This window comes from Orcinus orca, chromosome 13 (assembly GCF_937001465.1).
Source record: "Orcinus orca chromosome 13, mOrcOrc1.1, whole genome shotgun sequence".
Classification (NCBI taxonomy): Eukaryota; Metazoa; Chordata; class Mammalia; order Artiodactyla; family Delphinidae; genus Orcinus; species Orcinus orca.
In genome coordinates this window covers 68,436,218-68,461,701 of record NC_064571.1, presented here as the reverse complement: position 1 = coordinate 68,461,701, position 25,484 = coordinate 68,436,218, and the positions used below count along the sequence as shown (strand labels likewise).

The following is a 25,484-nucleotide window of genomic DNA, read 5'->3' as shown; positions in this document are numbered from 1 at the left end:
GGTAGCAATGATGGTGCTGACTGTGGCACCCTCACTGAGCATTTCAGCAAGGCCTGACCAATGGTTTGGGTTCCCTCCTCTGCCAAGAAGGGAAATCATGAGGCTTCTAGGCTAAAAGGAGCATTTGAAAGGAATCCTAGGAGTCTTGCATATCTATTCCTTTGCCCAAGGAGCATGCCACCCCACCCTCACTTTATACATGAGATAGGTGCGGCCCAGGGAGAGGAAACAGGTGCATCAGAGCCAAGCAGTGGGCATGTAGCAGTTTAAATAAGCTCTGGTGGTTTTCTCCTTCCAACCTGAAATCTCTTTCTCGATGCTTCAGAGAGAACAAATGCAATGTACTCTGTGTCATGCAGGAGGCAGACCGGCCTGTTTTGGACATTCTACATTTTATAGAAGTTGTGTAGATACTGAATGACTTTGAGAGCAAATTCAAAAAACGTTATCCAAAGACTGGTTCTATCACAAATCTGGTTTTACAAAGCAATAACACTATAAAGGACAATATTTCAATTATTTATAAACACCTGCCCTTATCCTAAGATGATACTCAGTGTCTGGCTTAAATAAAATCAAGAAGTAATTCTTATCTGGAATCTCCTGACAACTACTGATCTTTCCCTGCAACCGGGGAGGCTTAGCAGTATAGCAGGAAACATCCCAGCAGAGTACAATTCTAAACTGCCCTAGGGTTTTTCATGCATTTATTTTTTTAAGTTTGAAATGAAGGTACAATTAATATGAACCAAGACTCACTGCTCTACGAAAGAGGGACACTAGCAGGTGGAAGGTCTGTTAGGTGCACTTTAAAAAGCTCAGGCCCAGGGGCAGAGACTGAGTGGCGGGAATAGGTAAATATTCCCAGAAGGGAATCTAGAGCTCAGTGTATACCAGGTTCATAAATACTTAGTTGAATCAGGCCTGATGAGTGAGTTCCATCCCTGAAGACCTCTGCATTCATTTATCATGCACAAGCCTCTGAGTTTCTTCTATGTGATGGGATAAAGTGGGGAGCAAACAGATTTGTGCCTGCCCTCATGGGGTTCACCCTAAAGGAGTTCAAGAGAAGAAAAAAATGTCCAAGTTGAAATACATCAGCTCTCCTCCAAACCTACCCCTTTCCTCTGCAGAGGCCAGCTCCTGTGAGCTATTAGGATGAACACGGAAGATGAGGAATGCTACACCATGTAAATATGGCCTCACCCTAGCAGTCTGCGTAGGTAGCTCCCTAGGAGAAAAAGTGAAGGGAAGAATTCTGCTTTTGTAGTTAGAAAATCCACTTTGTATGATCTTATTATGCTCAATTTCTGCATCTTTAAAAATGGAATGGGACTTGGCCTCCTTACCTCTGAGGTTATTGCAGAATCAAATGAACTGAAAATAATACCTAGGAACACGTCTGGGTACTTTTAAGGAGGTACCTAAACATAAGGAAATCACTTGAGGGGCCCCAGAAGACCCTCATAATAACAATCCTCTCTTCAAGAGATCACTATTAGAAACACTCATGGGTTAGAACCCTGTATCTAGAAAGCTACAGTCAAAATGCAAATAAGCATTACATCTAATGACTGGTAAGGGGATGTCAGGAATACCACACATATAAAGGCTGGGGGGATGAGATATGGCAGCAACAAAGCCCTTGGCTTCCTCCAGGATACATAAGGCAGCTGTCAGTCTGGAGAAGCCAGTCCTGGGGGAAACGGTCTTAAATTGGGTGTCAATGGAGACTAAGGGTACAGAAAGACTTCTTCCCCGACAAGCCATACATCACAAGCTGAAACTCACAACTTCTTTAATTATGAGATGGTGACTGTACATCACAAATAACTATCAACATATACTTACCATATCGGCTGCGATGAGACAGGAAAGGGAAGGAATCTTTCATTATCCAGGTCAGATTCCAGGCAAGAGAATCAGGAGGAAGAGAAGGCAGGTTTGCTGGTGACTCCAAGGAGCTCTGACGGGAACCTGAAAAGACAAAGAGAACACTGATCTTTGCCCTTGGGATGTGTCTTTTAGCTGTCACTCATATTGCTTATAAAAGAAAGTTCATAAAAGGCTTTCATGACATCAGTTGGAAAATGAGGGGAAAAAAGACTGAGTCACGAGTAGGTTGAATTGACCTCAGGACCTCACTGCACATTTTCTACCAAGGGCAGCCAGATCGAAGAAGTCCGAATCTTGTGACCTAGGCCATGCCAAAGATCTCTGGGAGATGAACTAGAAGCCAGGCTACTTAATGGCTTGGCCTAATAGCTCTATCCAAAGTCTATTCTGCTTATCAGAATTTGTGCAACTTTACAGAGAACTTTAACTCATCTCATTTAAACAATGCCTCCACTCTACTTTATGTTCCGACTTGTAATTTCATCTAACGTTGTTTGCTTGGGTTATTGCCTTATCAATGAGAGTGTTGAAACTGCACTCAGAAGTTATGAGTTTTGACAATTGTGTTATTTTCAGGAAAAAAAAAAAAGCTAGGTGATGAGTTTTCCCATAACTAAGAGTCCAGGGAGCCACAAAGGATTAATGTTTCTGATTTGCATGAGAGAAAGAAGGGTTGAGAGAAAAGGAGCAAAAGCAGCATTATTCCTTTGCTTAACAGTACCTCAAGTGGGTTTTGTGGGATGAAAAGTAATTATAATATATCTACAAATCAAATGAACACAGGCTGCATGCTCTTATGCAGCTCTTCCCAGAAATCCCCAACTCAATCACTATTTGCTAACGTTTTAAGGCAGGCAAAGCTTTTTCTGTTAAAAAAATAGAATCAGTTTGAGAATCAGTTCTGTTTAGGAGATAGACACGTAGCAAGACTGAGTGTGGGGAGAAGGCAAGGAAGCGAATTTCTTCTGCAGCTTCCAAGGGCGAGGCACCATGCTGGGCTCTTAACCCACATAATTTCCCAGTGACTCTCTGAGATAAACATTACCATCCCTGTTTCACATATGCAACAACTGAGGCTCAGAGGGGCAAATGATGGAATCTGAAACTGAAGCCAGTTTTGCCTGGCCTCAGGAGGCCATGCTATACCATGGGTGGGCTGGTTTGCTACTCAGACAGTAATTGTTAAACCACCTGGACTGATTTCACAAAGAGGAAGAAGAGAAAGAATAAAAGGAAGCAACAGTAGCAGAAGCATTTTTTTAGCCTATTTGCTTTGTAGATTCTTCCACATCACCTCCAACACGCGACCCTCCTTCAACCCTCTTTTAGTATCAATCCTTCTTCACACACTTTAAGGAAGTAACTGCCCTGAGTGGCCACAGCAGACTTTTGTTTCCAGATCGCTCTACTGTTTTATCTACAGGTGCTGCCTTTGGGTGAAGCCCACTTGTTCCTGCCACTAGAACAGAATGGGCATTCTACGTTCTCCTTCCTAAAAGAAACACTCTTCTTTCTGCCTTCCAAAGATTTGACCTGGCAGTGCTGGCTTCTGAGTACGTAGAAAAGAGTTTTTGACTTTTCTCCCACATCTGATCTAAAGAAATAAGAATTGAATTGGTTAGTACCCAGATACATCTTTTGCAGCATTTCTCCAAAATGGCTTAGAGGAATGCACTGAAAGGGGTCAGAAATTATGTTAGTAAGTTTCAGAGAGCAGCCATCTCATTTCATCCTCACATCAACTCTGTTTTATAGATGGGCAATGGGGCTGAGAGAAGTGAGGTCCAAGACCACACACGTCTACTTAGGAGCAGGCTTGAGTTTATTAGACTTTTAAAGAATTAATAATATTAATTGAGCGCACATGGACCAGGCATTGTGCTAAGTGCTTTAAGTGTGTGATTACATTCACTTCTTAAAACAACCTCGTGAATAAGTATCAATACTATTATTGGGCCTTATTTTGAACCCAGGGAAACTGAGGCTGAGAGAGCTTGGATGCCCTAACTGTGGCCACATGGCCAGGCAGGAGACCAGAGGCAACAGACCAGATTGGCCTGATGCTATTGCCCATGCTCCTTCCACCACCCTTCATGGACCCCCACAAACTACTGCATGGTGCTTCTCAGTTCTGTACAGGGCCCTCCAGCATCCCCACGAGTCAATGGCTAAGGTCAGAGATGAGAGTATGCTCCAGAATGGGGCAACAGTGCGAGGGATGTGAGAAGGCTCTGACAACCAACTCCTTGCAATAACCCCCATGTGATTAAAAATCTGCATCTCTATGTCTGTGTCTTCAGCATAGTTCAAATTTTAAGCAATTCTGAAGCAACAGGAAGACCAAGTCTAGGCAACATTTCCCTGTTTCACAATGATGTCATTTTTTCTTAGCCATACAGTTTGGGAATGGTATTAACTTCTTCCTGGATGTGAAGCACCAAGTGGATGGGGCTAGACTTCAGGAAGCACTTATGAATCTGTGGGTTTGCATAGAGTGGCAGATGACTTTTAATATGGATAAGGGCCAGGTTATATATTCAGGGAAAAAAAATATCTGAAATCATTCAAAAGGAAGGGCTCTGAGGGCTGAGTCATGGCCCAGCAAGGAGCCATGGGCATCACTGTGAGTCATTCCTAAAGACATAAGCTTAAACCATTTTATATCCAAAAATGCCAATAAATACCTGGGCACCTTCAAAGTTAAATACTGAAGAGAAAGCAAGCATTTTCATCCCGCCCCTATGGGAACTCCCAGAATTTCTGCTAGTAGGTTGGGTTCACACGGTCCTCAGAGGGAAGTGGATAGTGATTTGCCGGATCAGGCTGGGCGAGCTAATGGAGGCGTCAACCAAGAGGATGAGCCTCCTCACCTGAGAAGGTGAGGACCGAGAAAGACGCAGTCTACATGAATGAGGTTGTTTGCCCAAATCAGAAGCACTGACACAGAAATGTGCTCTAATTAAAGTTAATAGAATATGCATACATTTAGAAGAGAAAAAAGAAAGTACTGCATTGAAGTGCAGGGAAGAGGCTCTCTGCTCCCTTCACACTCCATCTCCACCACCTACCCCCCATCCTCAGCCCTGGTGGGAATGGGGGTTTCCGGCATAGAGGAAAGCTATGCCATAAGAAGCAATCCATTTAAGCAAGAAAAAATCTTGGCTCTTAGGGACTCCCCTGGTGGTCCAGTGGTTAAGAATCTGTCTTGCAATGCAGGGGATGCTGGTTCGATCCCTGGTGAGGGAACTAAGATCCCACATGCCGCAGGGCAACTAAGTCTGCGTGCCGCAACTACTGCGCTTGTGTGCCATAAGTAGAGAGAAGCCCATGCACTGCAATGAAGAGCCCACTCACCACAAGGAAAGATCCCGTGTGCTGCAACTAAGACCCGATGCAGCCAAATAAAATAAAATAAATATTAAAACAAAATTTTTTAAAAAAAGGGCTTTTCTGGTGGCGCAGTAGTTGAAAGTCTGCCTGCCGATGCAGGGGACACGGGTTCGGGCCCCGGTCTGGGAAGATCCCACATGCCGCGGAGTGGCTGGGCCCGTGAGCCATGGCTGCTGGGCCTGCGCGTCTGGAGGCTGTGCTCCGCAACGAGAGAGGCCACAACAGTGAGAGGCCCATGTACCGCAAAAAAAAAAAACCAAAAAAACAAAAAAAACTTGGCTCTTTGGTGCTTCCCTCTGAGAACGTGAGGATCAGAGTAAAATGGGTCTCACCAGCACAGACTTATGGGGTGACGGTGTGAATTAAGACCCGCTGGCTCAAGTAGAGTGTACCTTGGAATCCGGGGGAGAGAGGCAGAAAGGAAAGGAGAGGGGAAAGTAGGAGCAAGAGCTTCCAGGTGCCCAAGTGATGGCCAAGACCCCCTGAGGAGAAAAGTAAGGAAATATATTCTGGACTGAGGGCATTACCGATTGGTTACAGATAAGATAGTTTTATGTTTTTCCTTTGGGGTGGGGGAGATGGAGATGATATCCTGAGCCCTTTTCCAGGCACCACAGGGTGTCTAGGCAGAATGAAACCCCCAACCTCTTGACGCAGCTTTTTCCACTGTGCACCACCCCCCTTGCATCCTCAGCTTAGATTCCAGTGTTCAACACTATCATAATTCCACTGTAATAATTCCCTTGCAAACAACTGCAACTCACTTCCTTCTTCTGTCCTTCACAATTGTCCTGAGCAGCTGAATGTGGTGGTAGGAGAGGAGGGGAGCAAAAGGGGAGGGGGAGTACACCAGATGCTGACAAGTCTCACTTTAAAATCATGACAACAAACCTCAAGAGGACCCTCAGCAGGACTGCCCAGGAATCCTTCTGAATTTGCTAATGGCTCAATTCACCCTCCCTCTCTCTAGACCCACTCCTTCCAAGTTTCTCTTACCTTCAAGCTTCCAATCCTCCACCCCGACTCCTCTACTTTCTCAGCTAGTGAACTTGTTTCATTGAAAAAAGAGAAACAAATCTACCAGCTTACAGGTATCAGTACCTATATATGCTACCTTCTGTCCTGTTGTAACAGATATGCTGTCTACATTCCTAAGCAGTGGCAGCCTCTCCACTTTGGTGCTAATCTCATCACTTCCCAAGAAATCAGCTGTTGCAATAGTCTGCCCTTTCTCCTGCATCAACAATTTCCCCCCCTTCCAAGTCAATCTCATCTGCAGCAAACATACACCGTCTTAAAAAAAGAAAAGAAAAAACTTCCTTGACCTTCACACTCTTCTTCAGCCATCATCCAATTACTTGCTCTCCTTCACAGCTAAATACCTTAAAAAGATTTGCCTATGCTTCTGTCTCTAGTTTTCTCCTCTCATTTTCTCTTTTCTTTTAATGTCTTTTTTATTTTTATTTTTGGCTGCATTGGGTCTTCGTTGCTGCGCGCAGGCTTTTTCTAGTTGCAGTGAGCGGGGACTACTCTTCGTTGCGGTGCGCGTGCTTCTCATTGCGGTGGCTCCTCTTGTTGCAGACCACGGGCTCTAGTCGTGTGGGCTTCAGTAGTGTGGCACGCAGGCTCAGTAGTTGTGGCTCACAGGCTCTAGAGCACGGGCTCAGTAGTTGTGGCACACGGGATTATTTGCTCCGCGGCATGTGGGATCTTCCCAGACCAGGGATCGAACCTGTGTCCCCAGCATTGGCAGGCAGATTCTTATCCACTGTGCCACCAGGGAAGCCCATCCCCTCTCATTTTCTTTTAAACTCAGTTAAATCAGGATTGTCTCCACTACTCCAGGTCAAGGTCACCAAAGACCCCAAGTTGCATACACAATGAACGAGTCTTGGTCCTTCTCTTACCAGACCTCTCAGCAGCACTGGACCTCGCCGATCCTCCCTGCTTCTTGGATTCTTAACATCTCAGTGACCACATGGTCCTTGGTTGCCATAGTTCTTGCCTCCTAGTTCGGTGGAAGGTCCTCTCTACTCTTCTTTGCCAGATCCTCCTCATTTTCCGGGCTGTACAAAAGGAACATTCTCCACTTGCCAGCAGTAACTTCCCAGGAGATTTCATGGCTGAATACTGTATTTCATCACAGTGGTTTTAACCAGCTGACAATGATCAATGACCATGAATTTCAAGTGACCCCAGGACACCAGACCCTTCCTGAACTTCACTAAAGTCTCTTAACCAATGAACAAGGGACTTGTTTTAACCAAGCATGTTCAGACTTACGAATTCATTCTCTCCTATGCAAAGTGCTGATTTTCAATTCTGAATTAGTATGACCACCATGTAACCTTCTTCCTAAGGCTTTAAAAACTCTGACTTGGGCTTCCCTGGTGGCACAGTGGTTGGGAGTCCGCCTGCCGATGCAGGGGATGCGGGTTCATGCCCCAGTCCGGGAAGATCCCACATGCCGCGGAGCGGCTGGGCCCGTGAGCCATGGCCGCTGAGCCTGTGCGTCCGGAGCCTGTGCTCCGCAACGGGAGAGGCCAAGACAGTGAGAGGCCCGCGTACCAAAAACAGAAAAAAAAAAACTCTGACTTTTATTCCTTAGAGAACTACTCAGTGAATTTCTTGCCTGACATGTAAATAAGCTCAGCTTTTTTTTTTTCTTTTTAAAAAATGTGATGGGGGAGGGAATCTCTGTTTTATTATTTGATAGTTGTTAAAAGTTGGGTAACTTGGGACATTTCTCTTCTCCATCTAAACTCACTCCCAAAAATGATCTCATCCAATTTCAAAGCTTTAAATACCATCTATATATTAATACTACTAAATTTATATCTCCAGGCCCAACCTCTCCCCTGAACAGCAGAATGTATGTCCAACTGCCAGTTTGAAATCTCCATTTTATTCCTGGGTAAGTATCACAAACTTAACACATGCAAAAATAAAAACTTGATGTCCCTCCACCGAAACCCAAGGTGTTCCCTATTTCAGATAGCGATGACAAAACTCTCCTGGTTACTTGGGTCAAAACCAAGGAGGAATCCTTAACTTCTTTTTCCCACACCCCACATCAGTTTATCAAACAATTTTGATGACTCTACCTGCATTTTGTCCCTCTCTTCTCTCCCCACATCACCTCTTACCCTGACAACTGCTATAAGCTCCCAGCTGGTTCCCTGCTTCTACTATTGCTCACCTTCAGTGAGCTCTCCACACAGCAGTCAGATTGACACTCCAGCCCTGAAATAGCATTCACGTTTCTTGCCATAGCCTAGCCCTTTAAGGCCCCACATGATCTGGCCCCGGTTCTCTCTCTGACTTCATTTCCAAACATATTTCCCTTGATCATGGAGCTCCAGCCCCACAGGCCTCCTTTCTATTCCTAAACTCGCCAAACACACTTCCATCTCATGGCCTTTGCACTGGTGGGTCTCTCAGCCTAAAAAGCTCCTCTCCCCTAGAGTCACAAGGTCATTTCCTCTCTCCATCCAGGTCTCTGCCCAAATGTCACCTCCTCAGAGAGAGTTTCCCGATCATCCTATAGGAAAATAGCACACCCCATTAACCACTCTCTATCACCTTGACCTGCATTTATTATTGCTTATATTTATATTCATCTGTTTATTGTGTCTCTCCTTAGTCACTGCTATGTCCCCATGCCTGGCACATAGTAGGCACTCAATAAATATTTGTCAAATAATGAAACCAGAGCCTTTGAGAAAATTATTAGCTCTGGTACTTATTAGCTGTTTAACTCAGGCTAATCACATACTTTACATGGGTTCACTAGCAAGCATGTTTTACAAACCTCCATCAATAAAATGTAAAAATGCTTCTCTTCTAAACGCTCCTTGGAACTGCTCCTGCCTTGCCTTATACACATTTTACTTATTTATTTTCCTCTCAACAATAAAACAATCAGTGACAGCCTGCTAGTTTCTCCCCTTATTTGAAAACACACTTAATAATGCATTCTTTTACAATGATTTTGTGTCACACGAAGCAAAGCTTAATGTGACCAAATAAATAGCTGTCCAGATGTCAAACAGCAGTAAGCGGGCACAGCAAGGCCCGGTGCACAGGAGAGGCCTCCTGCCTGGGACTGGCAGCCCAGGGAAACAGTTTCAGTATTCATGGGGCGGATCCCACACCTGTGCAGCCAAAGAAACCTTCTCAGTGAATTTACAAGACTACTAGAGTCAGCGGTGATGTTGGAGTTGTGACAGGCAGTTCATTTAGTCTGAAAAACTGAGATGTGATTTTCAGAGAGAAGAGGGAGAATTAGCAGATGTGTCCTTTGTCCTAAACACAAAGACCTCTCCACACCTTCTCCAGGCCTGGAAATTGAGGGGGCTGAACTGGAGGTTCACTAAGCTCTTCTCCAGTTCACATAGTCAATTCTCGAGGAGTTTGCTTTCACATTTCCTTCCAGCTGGCTCATTCAGAGAGGAGCTATTAGTGTCAGGGCGGAATTTGAATGGGAACTAAAAGGCCCCCACTTCACCTCACCTTTCACTAAACCCCACTCCCCCCTGACAGGAAGGTTTGTGCTCTTTCTTGGTAGCTCAAGTCCTGAAGCAAAAATTATTATTTCTCATAATGTTCTCTTGTACCATTGAAAGGCATAGTTTCAACACATGTTCCTTGCCTCTACCCGATCCCAAAAGGACCTGTGTATAACTACTGAGTTCATTCAGCGGTGAACCCCATATGTCAGTCAATAAAAGCAGGCATTCCTTCCCAAGGCATGGCATTAAGGAATATTGATGCAACACAAAGGAAATTGTCCGCATGGTTCTAGCTCTTGGGGATTGGTTACCTGCAGGGTATATTAGACCCAAATGAGAAAGGGAATCACAAAGAGGCTGCTGCAGAAATGGCTAAAATGTGTAAATTTGAAGCCATCACACTTTGGCCACTACTTGCTTTTTCGTCCTTATTTCCCACTCAGAATCCTTTCACATTCTATGGTCTCCGTTACACATAAGTCTCCAATCTTTTGCCCAAGCTGATCTCTGCCTAGAACGTCCTTCTTGACCTGCTGCTTTCCTAAATTCTACCCTTTCTTACAGGCCAAAACCGAATCCCTCCTTCTCCAAGGTTGCCCATCTTTCCTGAGCTGGAGCCCCATCAAAGCAGTTGAGCTGGGATCTGGAGTGGCCCAGAGAAAACTTGACTGGGCCTTCCTCCTCCTTAACCACTACAGCTTATTGCCACCTAGGAAGGTGCCATTAGACCACTTATCAAACAGGCCGTTCAAACTACCTTGGTTGTTCATGACAATGAAGTATAATACTTTATTAATTTCGTTCACAAGTCTCAAGCTCATAGATTTAGAAGAAATTAGCAAAAACTTTTCATGGAGGCTGTTGTTCTGTCTCATGTAGTATATGCTTCCCAAGGTCAAGGTCAGGGCCAGATCAGGGGCATAGACCCCAGGTAAGCCCTGATACCATGTCTGTGTAGGCCATTAGTGACTCATAATTCATGGTCAAAGCCAGACAATGAAGGTAATATGACATTCAATGTTGCCCCTTTAGAGTTTGTGTCCCAAGTCACTACATTGTGATCTATCTAGAGATGACCTCAGTGTCCCAAGAAAGAGCTCCTGACTGGCCTGTGAGCCTGCAATGTCTCCTCTTGCCGTGGAATCCCTGCTCCAGGTGTGCTTGGTCCCTGGTCCTACCTACCTAGGCCAGGTAGACTCACTGGCTTTTGGTAGTAGAGGAAGAATAATTGGCATTTGTACTAAGCCAAGAACACAACAAAGAAGGTATCACTCTCCAGATAGCCTGATGCTTCACACACACACACACACACACACACACACACACACAAGCACTCCTCCCAGGCCGGAGTGCTTCCATTAGCAGGGCAATGTGACCCTGTGTTCTGGGTCCGTTTCTGTGGCTTGTTCATACTCTCTTTATGAAATTTCCTCCACTGTGATCTCGAACCTATCTTCTCCCCCCAAAATACACTGACTAGAATAATAATCAAAAGGAAGACTTTGAACTGCCACCAGGCCTTTCATTTTGTGATCTCAGAGAGCTTTACCAGGCACTAAATAACTAATGTACAACAAGCGACATAAAGCCCAGGCAGCCTAGGGAACTAGTCCCTCAATGAAGGACCCTTCTCTTTGCAGGTGAGGGAGTGACTGTGGGGACAACTGCCACCAGCAGGCCCAGTAGTCTCTGGCTGAGTTGGACAAGAAGCTACAAACTATCCATAAACAACTAGTCTTCTCTTGACCTGATATTTCTAGTTAGGAAGCGACAGTTACAAGGGTGAGCCCTGGGGAGGGCATGGCCCATTTACACTAGAAGACGTGACCTCCAGCGTAGAGGAGTGGATCCTAACTACTTACACGATCACTGTGGTTTATGACTTACTGATGCCTTTCAGGGCCTTTCACTCTCATAATCCTTACAATAGTCTGATTAGTTAACCCCTTTTACAGATGAGAAGACTGAAACTCAGAAAACACAAGTGCCCTACCCAAGGTCACATAGTGAGAATCATGATAGGACATTGGACTGAAGACCCTGATATATGGACCAACCAGAAATGCCACTCTTCAACACAGACCTCTTGAAGATGATGTTGATTGCCCTGGAGAACAGTGACAGTGTGTGAAATACAGAAGAAACACCGATCAGATTGCAGGTGCCTGAAGCATTCTCCTAACTGAGGACTACAGAATCCCTTCAGGTCAACCAAGAAGGTGACCTAGAAACACACACCTTCAGTCAGGGCAGCTGGCTCTCCAGGGCCTCAAGCTCAGCCAGCACTGTTTCCATGACAACCACCAGGTCTGATGCTTGGCCTTGAAATGGGGCCTTGGCTGGTCCAGGGAAATGACATTTGGGATGGGGAGATGGAGAGGGGCAGAATAATTTCTAGTAACTTCCAGCCCTTTCAATCCTTCTTTACCTACTTGTCACTCCTCTCATTCCAGAAAAAAAAGAGTCTATCCTCCAGGAAACCACACTTTAAATACTACTTTGCTCAGAACAAAGACCTTTCACCCATGGCTGGACACATTTCTAGAAACCAGAAGCAAAATTGTCTACAGGCTGCTGTGTTAGATAGAGACCTGGGTTCCTGGGAACAGTGATATTACCGTGAGACCTTGGGTTAGCTACTTAACATTTCTGAAGCGTTGTTTCTCTACCTTTAAAACTGAACTCATCGTGCTTTCCCATCCAACTTTAGGGATGCTCTGAGAATTAATGAGACAGTATATACAAAGCCCTCAGGCTCTTTTGAAGAAAGATACATCAGAAATCCTTGTGCTGTTACCAAAGGGCATTGTCATGATGATACATTTTAAAACATTCTTCACCTGTATTACTAAAATAAACTCAGCTTAAATTAAAACAGATAAGCCAATAACCTAATTTGCTTCTCCCTGTTCTGGTGCTGCATTTCCCTCTTGCTTCCATTCATCTTGCACTGTGAACAGCAGTGGTCAATGTTACCCTTGACTCCTATGCGGAGACCCAGGGTGAGAGAGTTGGGAAGGATTGTAAATACTGTTTATGTATGTCTTCCCATCATATATACGAGGAAGCTGAAACACAGGAAGGACCAGTGCTTTACCCAAAGTCATCTCATTAGTGAAAACTCGAGAAACTGATCTTCTGACCCTTCATTCTGTGTCTCGCCTAACCATGGAAGAAGGTAATAAAGAAAGAAGGAGGGGAAAGAAATAGAGTGACATATATTTTGTTCCTTAAACCTTTAAACTACTGCTCTGTGCAATACTCTGGGATGAAAAAGAAAGTAAGGGAAAAGCCAATACTTCATGTGTGCCAATTCTGCATACAGGCCCCATATTGGGTATTTTATAACCATTGTCCCATGTCAATCTCACAATTTTCTCAAAGGGGGATTATTATCCCCATTTCTAATGAGACCTAAGGCTCAGAGAGATTAAGTAACTTGCCCAAGGCCCTGGAGCCAAAAAGGAAGGAGCTAAGATTAATTCATTTGATGAGTATTTATTGAGCATCTCCTATGTGCCAAGCTCTGCCCTTGACAGTTAGGATGTATTAGTAAATAGAATTAAACATCTCTCTTAAAGCTTACAGGCTGAGGAGCTTAGAGTGTGGTGGGGCAGCAACAGACAGCAGTCCAACAACTTCACAAATCCTTGCAACATCTCAGGGTCGGTGCACGTTATAAAGGAGAGATAGATGGGGCTTCCCTGGTGGTGCAGTGGTTAAGAATCCGCCTGCCAATGCAGGGGACACAGGTTCAAGCCGTGGTCCAAGAAGACCCCACATGCCGCGGAGCAACTAAGCCCGTGTGCCACAACTACTGAGCCTGCGCTCTAGAGCTCACAAGCCACAACTACTGAGCCCACGTGCCACAACTAGGTGGCAGACTTTGGAAGTTGTTCAAAGTACCTCTGTAAAAGCGCCATAAAACACCTTGGGGAAAACATGAAAGTCATGCTGCCACCATACAGATGAGCACCCTGGAATTAGCTGCCAGAGCAATGTCTGAAAAGAGAAAATTCAATGGCCCACATTGCTGCCTCCTGGCTTGCACCGCCTCCAAATCGCCTGACCCTGAAAGCAGAGGCAGTAGTTTGGAGACAGCAAGTGTGAAGGAATGTCGGAGCTGTTATTTGCCTTCATGCAGCACATCTTGAGTGCATCTTTTAGAAAGATAATTTCAAATACTCTTTCAGTTTCACTACAGAAAATCCGAAAAAAAATCAGGAAGGTCTAGAGAAGAAAATAAATATGACCCATACCTCCACATCCAGAAAGCCAGTGTTACCCTTTTATAGTATATTGTTTTGTGACTTGGTTTTCACTAGCTTATCAAGATAGCATTTGGCTTAAGGTCTGTTGAGGAGATGGAGTTACTCTCCACCCGTGAGATCTGTGTCTGCAGGACTGAGAGACGTCATCTCCAGAAGACCTGTGGGCCAGCACCAGCCAGCTCACACCTTGGGGCACAGATGCTAAAACCATGGAAACCTGACACGCTCTCCGCCCACAGCATGGGCCTGCAGTCAAAGGCAACACAGGACAGTCTTTAGTGGGAAGGCGGGACCCTGGACTGGGTAGAGTTGAGAGCAGCTGGGATGTGAATACAGATAAGTCAGGGGATGCTGTGTACCCTCAGCATCACTGCACTTCACTGGGCAGAGGGGCAAAGAACTTCTGCTCCAGTAGATGCCTTAAAGAAGTCACAAGATTGTAGGAAATGTATTTCAGTGCTTGAATCTCAAGGATAGATGCAGTACTCTGATTTCATAACTTAGGAAAGATTGTTTTAAAAAGAGAAATCCCATCTTATTCTCAAAGGGACAGTCAAGGAGGGTAAACTAAAGACAGAGTTCTATCTCTCTGTGGCCAATGATATACCCAACAAATGCATGACAGCTCTTAAAGCCCCTTCATATGCATTCAAGCCTTTGATTCTTACAATGACTGTGTAAGATATTTTTAAAAATCCCAACTTAGAGAGGAAGAAAATGAAAATCAAAGAGGTTAAGTCAGTGCTTCCTAACCTTTTTCTATATCATGACACACAGAGAAAATGATAATATTTGTATGGCCCACTGGGGTAAACAGAAGGCAACTGGCTTCGGGTGAGGGTGGGACTTTAGCCACACCTGGTCCACCTCAGCCTCCCAGAGTTGCTGAGGGCCTCAACAGTTTGGTATCGCTGCCTGCCAGCTGGCCATCTACAACACACCCATGACACGGCACACTGTTGGGGAAGAAAGCTCTGGGCCAAGAGGTATGGCCACAGTCACAATTATGAGAAGTGACAGAGAGCGCCCTTGCATCTTGCCCTGGGGACACTTTGAAACAAAAACAGAGATGTTAGCCACAGAGGAATCCAGGACTTACTCCATGGGCAGAGTCAGGAAAAGAGCAGGTGTGTCCAACACTGTGTCATCACCCACACAAAGCAGGTGATTTTGGTAAATAAGGGTCTTAAAGTTGGATCTGATAATGCCTTAGAAAGTTCCCTGCAAGCGTTTATAACTGCTGAGATGCTTCACCAAGAAAAGGGTTGAAACTCAGCTCCTTTCTCTACTCTGGGAAATTCAGAAAATAATTTCACAGGATGGTTATTGAATGGTCCAAAAGTAATGATTACAAATGACTGAGTTAACTGCTATAGTGGCCTCATCTGTCATCATACCGGAGTCTTATCGGAAGTCTCATCAGAATTAGTGACTCATCGTGACTGATGACATCTGCTGACCAAGCCGGCTTGGCTCCCTCCCTTGCCCCTTCAATCATAGTGGCGGGAGGAGCCTTCTAAGGTCTGAGCATAAACTCTGAGGAATTGCCTTTGGCAATGATTCCAGGAGTAGCTTCCAAGATAATGGACACTTTCTCCCCAAGACTTCCTAGGTTTTGCTGTCATTGGAGATTCTGGGCAGCACTGGGACATGATGGCTACCAGCACGTGTGTATAAGAATCTAAACCCTCTGAATAAAACCCTGCTGAATAAAACGTTATATTCAATACGAGTAGTTTACACTCAAGCAGCATCTACACAACATTAAACTTCTGGATGGGAAATGAAAATATTTCCTCAGTTCCCTATCTCCAAATGCAAACCAAAGGTTTCCATTCTCATCAGGATAGCGTGCCCTGTATTGATCCAGCCCAAGAGAAGCAGCCAGGATTGAGAATTAAAAATATTTGGAGGAGATGAATGAAACACAAGCTAATTGGATACTACTACTTATATTACTTATAATTGTATATAAGAAGGCACCTGACCTCTAGGGAGGTTCTGTCCATGACCTGGAAAGGCATTGTAGGAAGGTGAAGTCAATTCCCTACTAATTGTTCACACTCAGCAACAGATTAGCAGTGGGAGGGGAGGCATCACTTTGCCCTGAACCTTTCACACAGGGTAAATAAACTCTAGGTTTTTTTTGCACGGGGACACATCCAGAGACTTCTGGAATCCCGACACAGGTGAATAAGTAGCATATCATTTCCTCCATAAAATGCATTGCCACAATAGATAGAAAAACCAAATTACCCACTAAGCGACTTGTGACCACACCCAGCCTAAGGGTATGAGGCTTTCAAATTCTTACCTAAACAAAATGAAGATTTGTTACATTTGGAGACACTTGCAAATAGTAGAAACTATGACTGTTAAATCTGCCACTACTAAGAAGTTGCTGTAGTCAGAATGTGAAAGTTACGGGGATAAAGCCAGATCCCAAAGCTACTTTTCCAGGTACACTGGGGTTCACTGGGGGTATGCTGGGGTTCCAGACTTTGAAACAAGCAGAGGGGAGGCAAGAATTGTTAGCACACACCCTAGAAGTTCTATCTGTGGCTTCCTCACTCTCCAGATTTGTAGATCTGTGCAGTTTTCTTGTCCAAGATAAGTAGCAATTATATCCACAATAGGGTTAACTCACCCATGAGGTGAAAAAACTGAAGGGAGACATGTTTGTGGGTTGCTAATTGTTAGGGAGACCCCAAAAGTAAAGACATTGGGCTCCTGACCTTCCAGAGTGGATATAAGTGGTACGGATGTTAGACCAACAGAGAGAAGCTCCAGAATGAGAAGCAGCCTGCTGGTGAGAGCAAGAAAAAAGCTAGGAAGTGAGTAGATGAAAATCCACTCACAGAGCCAATAGGAGAGCATGACAGCAAAGAGAGAGACATACAGGTGGCTAGTGGGGCCCTCACCCTGCTAGTGCAAGGGGGAACTGAAGAAGAGTAACCCAGCCGGGCTCCCCAGAAGTCATGTAGAAATTAACAAGCATGGTCAGGGAGGACAAAACCTGATGTCACCCCAGCAGAATAAAATGGCAGCCAGGGCCCCTTCCAGTTTTGAATTGTCATTTTTTATAGAGATATGTGATAGGACGTGTAGGTTTATAAAAGGAGCCGTAAACTAGATTAGGAAGAGGATGCCAGATGGGGAGTCCCAGATGGTATAATATCATCTTGGAGTTTAGATCATGGGCTAAACTCATGAGACTGACCTGAAATCAACTCACAGCTCCAACACTTACTACCGCCAGGGTGACCTCAGGCAAGCTATTCAACTTCCCTAAGCTTCACTTTCCTCATCTGTGATGTGGGAACAATAATAGGCTCAACCTTATATACTTGCCTTGAAGACTCCATGAGAAAGTGCCTAGGAACCACTTAGCACAATGCCTTACGTAGAGTAAGCATGCAGTAAATGCTCTTTATATCACCATAAACAATAATGTATTATTATTACAGTAAATAAAGGAAATGCTGGACAAAATTTGAGCACATCCATTAAGAAGTCTGAGTTCTAAAATTTCAGAGAGTCCACATGGTGCCTAAGAGGGAGAACATGAGTTTTGTGGGCAGCAGGCAAAGACCTGAAATCCATACACAGCCACATAGACGGGGCAGGTTTTCAGAGCTGTGTAGACAGTGACAGCGGGGGTTGAAGGGACGGTCTCCAGAAAAGGTGGCAATGAGAGCTTGGACCTGCAGATCCTGGCAGACTATTGGCCTGTGTCAGAGAGGCCAATAGTCGATGGCCTGTAGAGTTCTGATGCTTACAAAGGGTTGAGAGGGCCAGATACATTGTCAGTCTGAGAGGTTACCAAGGTGAGAACTCAGGCATGGAAAAACAAATTAGGTACCCAATTAGGAGGGAGACTTGGAGAACAAGCAGAGGGACAGGGCATAGAACCAACACTCGACTCAGGTGTCAGCCTCTTTCTGACCCTGTTTCCTGGATTCGTTGACTGCAACCGAGTCATCTGTGCTCTTTATATTCATTCCCCTCACCCACATTCAAGCCCAGACATACAGTGCTGCTGCAGACGATCTCCATCACCGTCTGGAAGCTCTGAGCAATCATGGAGATTTCAAGTTGTGCCAGAGAATAGGAGACTGGCTAATGTTTTCAGATTTTTTTTTTTTTTAATGAGAAAAAAGAATGGAGTTAAGAGACCATAGACTTAAAAGCTTAACAATGCTCTCTGGCAAAATTCTAAAATGGATAATTAACCAGAGGGCTTGGAAAACTTTAGAAACATATACTGATCATAGGGAAACAAAACGAGTTCAGTAGGAATAAAACATGGTCAGATTAAGGATAACATTCTTACTAACCAAAGAGCAACAGATCTCCTCCCCGCAAAAAGAAAAAGTACAAAATCAAGACCCCTATAAAATAAATAGATCCTGATCTCCTTTCCTCCCTTACTCCCTCCCTGTGTCTGTCCGTCTATCTCTCTCTCCCTCCCTCCCCTTCCTACACTCATATACAGTAATACAAATGGCTAATAAATATTTGACAAAAGTTCCACTCCAACAGTAATGAAAGGAAAGCAAATTAAAACACTGAAATGCTACCTTTTACTTACTGAATCAGAAAATATTTTAAAATAATTAATACTTTAAATAGCTTGAATTAATTTAAACTAAATTTAAAATAAATTTTAAAATAATTATGCTGAACACTGATGAGGGGCAATGAGACAGACAATTTTATACTTCCCTGGTAGGAGTATAAATTATAAATTTAATGTCATTTGTAATAATAAAGTAATGATGGCTAACACTGAGTGCTTACTATGTATAAAGCCCTATACACATGCATCATTTTATTTATTTATTACAATAACCCTATGAAATAGATATCGGATATCCTCATTTTGCATCTGAAGAAATTAAAAGGATAAGAGTGTCCAAATGCCCCAGAGATTCTGATTATCACATGTCATCTGGGAGAGGGAGGATGAGGGTGAGTGGGGAGAGGATGAGAGGAGAGGATTAAAAAGTCCCACAGGTGGGCTTCCCTGGTGGCGCAGTGGTTGAGAATCTGCCTGCTAATGCAGGGGACACGGGTTCGAGCCCTGGTCTGGGAGAATCCCATATACCGCGGAGCAACTAGGCCTGTGAGCCACAACTACTGAGCCTGCGCGTCTGGAGCCTGTGCTCCACAACAAGAGAGGCCGCGATAGTCAGAGGCCCGCGTACAGCGATGAAGAGTGGTCCCCGCTTGCCACAACTAGAGAAAGCCCTCGCACAGAAACAAAGACCCAACACAGCAAAAATAAATAAATAAATTACTAAACTCCTACCCCCAACATCTTCTTTAAAAAAAAAAAAAAGTCCCACAGGTGATCCCGATTTGGACATAACTATCAATATCTCTCTGATGAGAATAACAATACTGTATTATACTGTACATAAGCAATTTTGGCAATATTTAGAATCTTAACAGTATTCATATCACTGAATTTGATTCTATCTTATGAAAAACATTCTAAGGTTATAAAAATGTTTGTGAAGAATTATACTCTACAGTAATTTTATAATGGTAAATGTTATCTCAGTAACATTGAGATAACTTAAATATCTAGCAATAGGTAGAATGATTAAGTAGTAATAGGAAAAATAATAATAACTTTTATTGTATGCTCATTATGTGCCAGGTACCAGTATAAGCTTTATTTGAATTGTCTTATGTATTCCTTACAGAAACTTTAAAAGATAGAGGTTATAATTATCCCTATTTTGGATATAAGGAAACTGAGCCGCAGAAAAGTAACTTCTCAAGATCAGAAGATAACCATGGCAGCATCAGGACTAGAACCCATGCAATTTTACTCTAGCATTTTTACTGTTAACCGTCAAATTCTATATATTTATTTCCATGATGAAATATTATGAAGCCATTAGAGATAACGTTTTCAGAGAGTTTTTCATAACAAGAGGAAATATTTATATTATACTCTTGAAAAATTGCCTATATAGTATGATCTCAACTATGTAAAAAATATACAAAGAAAATGCCTGGAAGGAAATACACCAATTAACAGTAATTGTCTTTGAATGGTTTGGTTATGAGTCATTTATTTTCTTCTTTATATTTTTCTGAATTTTTCTAATTTACTAAAGTAAGCATGTGCTCTTTATATTTTTAATTATTTTTAAATCCAGGGTGAAAAACAAGGAAGTCATCCTCATGCCAAATTACCCTTATTTCCATTTCGACAATGTATTTTAAAATTTGAGGGACTTCCCTTGTGGCGCAGTGGTTAAGAATCGGCCTGCCAATGAAGGGGACATGGGTTCGAGTCCTGGTCCAGGAAGATCCCACATGCCGCGGAGCAACTAAGCCCATGTGCCACAACTACTGAAGCCCGTGGGCCTAGAGCCCGTGCTCCGCAACAAAGAGAAGCCACCACAATGAGAAGCCCGCACCGCAACGAAGAGTAGCCACTACTCGCCACAACTAGAGAAAAACCTGCTGGCAGCAACGAAGAACAAATGAAGCCAAAAATAAATCAATTAATTAATAAAATAAATAAATAAAATAAAATAAAATTTGACAAAGTAACATATTTAGTGCATTAAGAAAGGGGGGGCATCCCTGGTGGCACAGTGGTTGAGAATCTGCCTGCTAATGAAGGGGACACGGGTTCGACCCCTGGTCTGGGAAGATCCCACATGCCGTGGAGCAACTAGGCCCATGAGCCACAACTACTGAGCCTGCACGTCTGGAGCCTGTGCTCCGCAACAAGAGAGGCCGCGACAGTGAGAGGCCCGTGCACCGCGATGAAGAGTGGCCCCTGCTCGCCGCAACTAGAGAAAGCCCTCGCACAGAAACGAAGACCCAACACAGCAAAAATAAATAAATAACTTTAAAAAAAAGAAAGGGAACAAATTTAACAGAAAATATCTTGAATTATTTATTAATGGAACAATGCTTCCTGTATTATGTAAATTAAAGAGGATCAAGATTAAGGCTTATTTACTCTTGAATTTCTACTCCCTTTACCACAGTATCTAACAGAGTGCCTTATGCAGTGTTAACTTTTGGCAAATATCTGCCGAACGAGTGATCTTGTCTTGTTTAATATTTTTTTAAAAATCAGTGACAAGGCATCGAAGAGATGTTTATGGAATTTGTAGTGACAACTGATACAACAGAAAACAGACTCAAGATTTGAAATTATCTAAGCCAAATACAGGATGAAATATAATACTCATTGAAGTTTTCAAAGTATCAATTATTTACATATCAAAAGCCTCAAAATGATTTATCCATTGCTTTGCTTCTAATTCTAGAAACATCCCAAGGAAATAATGAAGAATATGCACAAAGACTTAGCCTGAATGATATCCCCTGTAATACTTGGTAACACTTAAAGATTAGAAACAGGTAGATATATAACAATGATGACAGGTTACATATACTATGGGTATCCTTAAAATACAACATTACTCAGTAAAAGGATATTGTAGAAATTTATTTATTGATTTAGAAATATTATAATATGTTAAGTAAAAAAGGCAAGTTATAAAACAATACAAACAGTGTGATCCTAGTTTAGTTAAAATACATATGTGATAGATAGCTACAGATAAATGCATGGAATACACATTGGAAGGCTAGACATTAAAATGTTAGCAGAAGATATTGTTGAATGGTATAATTATGGGTAGTTTTGTATATTTGTATTTTTTTCATTATACCCTGTTGAATGTGAATTACTTTTTTAAAAATGTAAAAATATCCTCTATACAACTATAGAATGTGTTTTAGGGTGTTGTAGTTGGTGCTGATTTTACAATATTTCATGTAAAAAAAAAGTCTGGATGTATGATTGCCCTAAGCTCTTATATAGCTAGCAATGCAGCATGGCAGCTAAAAAGACGTTAATTCCAATCTTAAGTGACACCACTAGCAGCAAAACCTCCAAACTATAGGCAGCATTGACTCCCCTGGGCTCTGCAGTGGGCAAAGAACATTGATAATAACTGCATTCAGTTCTTATGTTGTTTTAGGAAAAGAACCAACAAACCTGGGAGTCCAGAGTAAAACAAGCAGGTAGCAGGGACATCTGCTATGAGCAAGGTTTGCCCAGGAAAGAAGAGTCTACTGAGAGGTATTACCTCTACCATCCTTCCCAGCTTGGTATCCGCTGTATTTTACATAATCCTCCCTGTTTCTACCACTAGGAAACATCCTGGGCTGGTTCCCCAGAATAACACAGTACATTTGTCTGCACAGAGGATGGGAAATGGCTGGAGTTGAACTTCAGACCCTGCACTTTAGAGCCAGGAGGAACACAATGATCCTGTTGAGAGTATCTGAGCTAAGCTGAGAAGGAGAAAGACAGGCACAAGAGGGGATGAGCAAAACTGAAAGGCTGGTGGGCCTAATGAGAGCCTAGAAACCCAAAGCCTGGCGTGGGAGGAGTTGAGAAGCAGAGAGATCACCAGCAACAGCAAGACAGAAAGACAGCTTGGGCAGTCTCAGATCTGGGAGGAGCTTATGCTATATTACACTCATTCATTTATTTACCAAATACTACCTGAGGACTTGGGTGCTGTAGACATAAAACTGAGTTTCATACCCAAGTGGCCCTGGCCCTCATGGAGTTTAGAGCCTGTGTCAATAGAAAAAGAACAACCAAATGGACTTTGTTGAAAAGTAAATAACACATTACAAATTTACATGTTCTTTTTGCAGAAGAATCATGCTCAAATTCTACGTATCATTACTTTTTATCAGAAAATAGGCTTCCATGTTTATGTCCTGACAGCATAATTTAGCATAGGAGCCCACTGGACAAATTCTTTAACTTGCACAGCCATCTACTACTTTGTTGTCACCCCAGATTTACAGGGTGGTGATAACGCAGCTCATGAAGAAGTCCCTGCTCATATTTAGAGGAGGTTGCCCAGGTTTTTAAGACCAGGAAAATTTTGAGGCATGTTTTAGGTATATATATCTTAGGACTTTCAACATGGGGAAAGGGTGTCAAATGAAAAATTGAAATGATCATACAAGGACTGTTGGAGACAGACTCATTTATTCCCTATTGGAACTGAATTCATTAAAGACTGGCCTGAACTTAAGTACATAATTGGCCCTATCTGACATTTTGAAGCTTTATGCTTAAAGTTTCATGAGACTCGAAATGTTTGTAAGTTAGAACATGGAAGAATAGTTGTTATTGATAACAAATCTCAAAATAGCAAAAAATAATTTCTGTGACATGTGATTTGAAGGGTGCATAGAAAAGGGTACAAAAAACATGGTTAAATATTTTGCAAAGTTTGATAAACCTGGATTTACATTTCCATCCTACCACTTATTAGGTATGTGACAGAGGCAGATTAATGAATGTATTTGAGTCTCAGTTTTGTCATCTGTTAAAAAATGGAATGGGGATATAAATTCCACTTTATGTAATTACTAAAAGATTTCATGAGATGTGTATTGTGAATACCAAGCATATATCAATGACTGCTTTAATGTGAGTCTCCTCCCCGCCCCACATTAGAATTAAATTGTTGGAGGCCAGCATGGGTTTTGACGCTGCAGCCACTGATTCACAACATGGCACTGCAAGGAACTCTATCATCATACGTGCCAGGCATTCGGGATGTAACTAGGAATGTAGATAAAATGTCAAAAACATCTTTCAGTGCATGTAATGAAGTTTTAAAAAATGCATTTATAATGTCTCTTTTATCATTTTTATTGCATTCAATTCAGCAAACATTTATTGAATGCCTACACCATCCATATTCATTCTCTAGTTTAGTGGAACTTCAAAGAGCTATTGCATTTCTCTGTGAGATGAGAGACTGGTGTTTCACATCTCTCATTCTGACACTGAGAAGTTTTCTGGCCCCAACTCTGCAGGGTCAATATACTTGACCTTTAAGCTTCACTCTGGTACTAAGGAGTTCTATCAGCTTCATGAATTAACAAAAAATAATGCTTCCCACATAGTAGGAAATCAAACAATTATTCAATAAAAAAGGGAAGAAAGAAAGGAAAGGATGGAAGAAGGGAAGACATTCTGAAAGAGGGAAGGAGAGGCACCCCTAGTCAGTCACACACAGATAGATAGACAGATGGCAGTCAGAAGTACAAAGGACAGTCAGACAGACAGAGGGATAGGTGGTTAGACACACAGAGGGATAATCAACAGACTGATAGACTCTTACTTATCCTCTTGTTCTCTTATCTTTTGACCATGACAGTTCTTACCTATTTCATGGGCTACTGAAACAAACATTTTAAAAATGAAAGCATTAGGTTCTAAATGGTAATGAAGAGTGTCAATATTAAGTGTCAAATAAAACAGACAAATCACACTAACATAAGAATACTTGATTTGTTAAAATTCCTATAATCTGCCTACTGAAGCCAATCAATTTCAAAAAACAATCTGAAAAAGAGGTCAGATTCATTCTGAACTTTTCGGTTGAGCTACTTGGTTAATAAATCTAGCCAGCCCACGTTTCCCCTAGTGACATTCGTCTAGTCATTGGGAAGCCCACAGGGACCAAGCTCTACCCCTTTCTTAAAATTAGAGTCGTCCTGATGATTCTTCCAAAACAAAAGTCTCTTTGGCCCTCATCCGCTTATAAAGTTCCCAGGGCAAGCTGAAGGCGCCATATATATAGACTGAATGGGACTTAAGCTGCATAGCTCCTACATAGCTATGAGGGACCCTAGTTGGTAAGGCCTGGCAGTTACATGACTGAGGTCCAAAGGGGATTTGGAGGAGGAGCTGAGGTGGGGAGGAGAATCACTCAGCCAAAGTGCTGGGACTCAAGGTTTAGTCACTCATGAAAAACAAGCTAAATATTTTTGCAGTAAAACCTGAAATCTGCTTCCCCTATCAGTGAGAACACTGGCCTCCTGCATGCCAACAACTTCACAGCCACAGGGCTCCCCTGGGACTTGGAGACAATCTCTATCACTTGACAAGGCCTGAGTTTCCATTCAGCCTCACCTCAGGCAGGGCCTGTATGACTATGGATGAACTGGGGAGGGAGGTTATTTTGCCCAGGGCCCTATTACTAGAGGAGACTGCAAGGCCAGGTTCATTACGTAAGGTACCATCTTTAACCCTAAGGTGGCACTGCTGACCAATACCTGTAGGGCAAGCACTCAAAATTGCTTTTCCCATAGTAGGCATGGGCTACTAGTGCTAACACCCTTCTCCAGTTGCCCTTGTGATCAACGGCCTCCATTTACAGGCTGCCGGACTTGGACAGAGACCTGGGCTGGAGCTGAGAGAAGAGATGGGCCGCCCTGCCTCTGTTGCAGGTTGTGAGCAAATTACTCCCTGGCTGTGGCTCTCGTTTTACCTACAGCCTTTATATCCACATCTTAGATCCTCCACCAAGCTGGGGATCCAACACTGGATGTC

The 25,484-nt window shown here is 43.0% G+C and overlaps 1 protein-coding gene across 1 annotated transcript in view; it reads right to left on the bottom strand.

Moving 5' to 3' along the window:
* Positions 1–25,484, bottom strand: part of LOC117200783 (ALK tyrosine kinase receptor-like) — a 690,386-nt gene that overhangs the window by 392,321 nt on the left and 272,581 nt on the right. Inside the window, exon 3 of the mRNA XM_033425214.2 lies at positions 1,852–1,977. Within this exon, the coding sequence (XP_033281105.1) occupies positions 1,852–1,894 (43 nt within the window). The 5' untranslated portion in view covers positions 1,895–1,977. The remainder of the gene's footprint in view (positions 1–1,851; positions 1,978–25,484) is intronic.